The sequence below is a fragment of the Morone saxatilis genome, unplaced genomic scaffold (genome assembly GCF_004916995.1).
Source record: "Morone saxatilis isolate NCDOM2014 unplaced genomic scaffold, NCSU_SB_2.0 Contig18, whole genome shotgun sequence".
NCBI classification, from domain to species: Eukaryota; Metazoa; Chordata; class Actinopteri; family Moronidae; genus Morone; species Morone saxatilis.
This window is the reverse complement of record NW_023339740.1, coordinates 3,770,509-3,774,374: the sequence shown is the minus strand read 5'-3', so window position 1 is coordinate 3,774,374 and position 3,866 is coordinate 3,770,509. Positions and strand designations below refer to the sequence as shown.

Genomic DNA, 3,866 nt, shown 5'->3' with positions numbered 1-3,866 from the left:
AGCATGTTTTCTTTATTTCCTTTACATAACAGAGATGCTACTTTTAAAACTCAGTGTTAACACATCTCTACCACCTCATGCATGTGTGTGTCGCTTGTTGTTTTCAGTTGGCATTAAGTCTGTGGTGCAGTCACATTTTGTTTTGAAATTCAAGGTTCTACTAAAGTTTACTAAATATTTTAGGTTGTTTTAATATATTGTGTGTGCTTATTTTTGCACAGAAACCTTGTCTTGTCTATCACATTCAAAAGAAAAAAAAAACATTCGGCTGAATTCCGCAATTTTTTGACGACAGGGAATACAGTTACAAGGTGATTCACATAGGCTACAAACAAGACTCTGGGGAATGAGGACCCCCAATAAAATTATTGTGTTTGGGCCAGCTAACTCTGCTGTGTCCCAGTAAGCACTGACAGTGTAACAAGCGAGCATGCACTGTATAGCAGGACCCTGAAATTAAAGAAGCTAAATGGAATTCAGGCATCCTTGATTTTTATTATTTACACCTGTGCGCTTCCTATTGTGACATGTCAAGTGTCCTGACAATGATGATGTCTTTGCATGATTTCTGGGTAATGATGTCCTTTGAAATTTCAATCATTTAATCTCCATGGGGCAACACACTGTAAAGTATGCAATTTCCACAAGCTTTTTGTTTAATGACTTAATAATATTCAATGAGTTGATGCATTTCCCCATGTTTTTATACTTCTGTAGATGTGTTTCCAGACGCTACAATGGCTGATGCTGCACATTAATTGCGGCCCTACAAGAATGCAGGCAGGCAGAATGGAAACTCACGGGTTGTCCTTAAGAGGATTCAGGAGCTAAGAGGATTCATTCTTAGATTCAGTACACATGATACAGTATTTAATAAATGAGATGTCTTTAAATGACTCTTATTATACTCATCGCTAGCATTTCTAACAAGAAATTCTTTGTATCTGTATAAACTAAGTAAGATAAAATATGGCTCACTATAAATGTAATAAGAGTTTTCATTCCCGTACCAAGACACTATTCTGGTGTGGCGTGTAAACATGGATTCATGCCCTGCACACATTTTATTGTGGCTCTGGCTTTGTACATGGAAGTTAAATAGTTTCCAAAACCTCTAAAGAATCATTGGACAATGCTCATTTCCAGCTCAAAGCATGAAAACTGGGCAGTTAAGTGTTTTTCAGAGATTTCCTGGGACACCACTCGGACAGCTGCCCACAAACCTGGGCAAAATAAAACCATTTGAAGGGTTACAAAAGAACTCACAATGGAATCTATTAGTTGTATTTTAATGGTGCTCCACTCTCCACTGAGATATTTTGAAGCATGTTTTATTTATTTTTTTCATTTCTGTTTTTGTTTCTTAACTACCAGTTGCTACACTGTTATGTCAAACAGAATATATAAAAATTAAGGTAACATAACTTAATCCTCCAAAACATTTGGAGTCACTCATTCTCATTAATGAACTGTTGAAGTAATAACGCAGTTGTTTTAGTGAACTTTGCAGTATTTTAAGTATTGGTCATATAATTCCAGTTTGTTCCATTAACTAATTTTCTTTAAGTTGACTTCCTTACATCATTACAAAAATTAAATGTTTCTTTTTATTTCAATTTACAAATCACAATGCGCACAAGTATGCAATATTTGATGTTAGTCATAAAAAAAACTTTATTCAGATCAATTCTGTTAACACATTTTAAATACCTTTGGAGAAATGCTGCATATGAGTGTGATATATAGGGTCAGATGATATGTGGAAATTTAACAATCAGCAATTGTTGGTGCATTAGTTTCTGTTGCTGCCTCTCTGCTGCCCCCACCTCCTTCGCTCCTCTACCCACTTCATGTCTTTTATCTCCTGGCCTGTCCCTCTCCTGTCCCAAGCAGTCCCTACTGAGTCCTCATCTTCCCCAGAGTCTTGTTTGCAGCTTCTGTGAATCACCTTGTAACTGTATTCCCTGTCGTCAAACTAGTGGAAATGAACCCTTAATTCAACACAGTTAGATGTGAAAATACACTGTTTCTAAAGGTGTTTTTCCTCTCACTCTTTCTTTGGCTCACTGAGCGGCTCTCATTCTTCAGAGGTAGCAAAATAAAATAAAAAATGTACCCAAAAATTGGTCTAAAAAAACAACCGCCGATGGACTTTTTTTCCACTTCTGAAGCAACGTTACCATGCATTACTTTTTGACAAAATAGTGCCTCATACAATCCTGATTTGCTTAGTTTCAGTCTTTGCCAGGTCATAATCGTCGACAGCTAAAATATTCATCCAATCACCCAACCCCATCTGAATGGAACTGGTACAATTAACTTAAGTTAGCTTAACTATAAAGACTTGAGTCACTTGTACTCAAATCAAATTTTTGAACTTAAATTGTTTAAGGCAATCGGTTTCCTTAAACAGTTTAAGTTGAACTAACTCATTGTGTAATGCTGCAAGTCAAAAGTCACAAATCAGTTCACACAGACTGATATACTGTACGTTTCAGTTGGGAACACACATCCACCACAGATATCAGATTAAATAAGACAAAGAATCGATCTAATTAGCACCACTACATATATATTAGGCAGTGTTTGTCAGACTGCTGTAAAGGAAAACTTCACATTGTCTTGTTCTTCTGGCAATCCTTAATACAACATCATTAAGTCATTATATTGTAAAACTGGTCAGATATTTGATCAAATGTAGGCGTAAGTTGGACAGGAAGTAAAAAGACAACTGAGTCAAAGCAATTCCTTTGTGTGGAAATGAAAAGGCGGCTAGGGCTCAGGGGAGAAGCTTGTCCACTAATCTCTGGGTTGGCGGTTTGAGTGTCCTTGGGCAAGAAGACACTGAACCCTACAATGCTCCTGATGGATGACCGATGGACAGGCCAACGCCTTGCAAGGCTGCTCCATCACCATCAGTGTGTGTGTGTGAATGTAGCTTACCATGGAATAGTGTAATTTGGATGCTGGTCTGTGTAACTTCTGATATAAAAACTCCTTGTTTCAAGTTAAGAAATCTACCTGACGACAGCACTGGATGGATGATTGCTTTGGAGTGAAAAAAAGAACACCTGTGCCACTGAGGGAAAGCAGAAATAGCTAACTGAAAGAAGACGTGCAAGTCTGTCCTGAATTCTGGTTACGTGTGGACATACAGTGTAGTATGGGGTACTTCTGGTCATTAATGATCCTCCAGCCTCCTTTTCCAAACCAGGAAGTGAGGTGAGAACGGAAGACAAAACAGCGTTGGGCCCCAGCAACGCCTCGGCAGAGTGGCTGTCCCTGGCAACGTTGAGGCGGTCTCTGCCAGTTTTGGGCCACTTCTGTCCAGGGGCTTCTTTGAGCCCAGAAGAATGTCATGGGGGGAGATTTGGAAACCTTCCCTTAGCTCAGGATGAATGGCTGTCCACCGATCACACTCCCCCACTCTCTCTCCCATTCCCTCCAGCCTTTCTCCTCTACACACAGGGGAGAAGCAGAAAAGTGCGACAATCCTGGACTTGAGTTTCTCCTCATTCTCCAGAGAGTCATTACATCCCCCGGTGAGAGGGCTAACATCACCCAGTCACTTCATTCCATCAGATAAATTAGCTTCTTGCGTCTTAGTTTTGATCACCAACTCAACAAGTTAATTACTGAGATTTGGAGACAAAGCAAAACCACTAAAAGAAGTCGGAGGGAGCAAGAAAAACAAGAATTCAGACAAACTCCAAAGTTAGCTAAACCTATTTGAAAGGAAACTGAACACAAACTGTAATATTATCACTCAAACTGTTGTTAATTACGAGATACTCTTCAAGGACCGTTATGACCTTCATTCTGAAGGCTAATAACAGATCTGTAATTTAGAAGTTGGAAAGTAACAT

At 39.0% G+C, this 3,866-nt stretch overlaps 1 protein-coding gene across 1 annotated transcript in view; it reads left to right on the top strand.

The window, feature by feature from the left end:
• The first annotated feature begins 2,869 nt into the window (after positions 1-2,869).
• The window catches only part of LOC118328087 (kelch domain-containing protein 8A-like), a 3,876-nt gene continuing 2,879 nt past the window's right edge, over positions 2,870-3,866 (top strand). The window contains exon 1 of the mRNA XM_035661691.1: positions 2,870-2,918. Within this exon, the coding sequence (XP_035517584.1) occupies positions 2,870-2,918 (49 nt within the window). The remainder of the gene's footprint in view (positions 2,919-3,866) is intronic.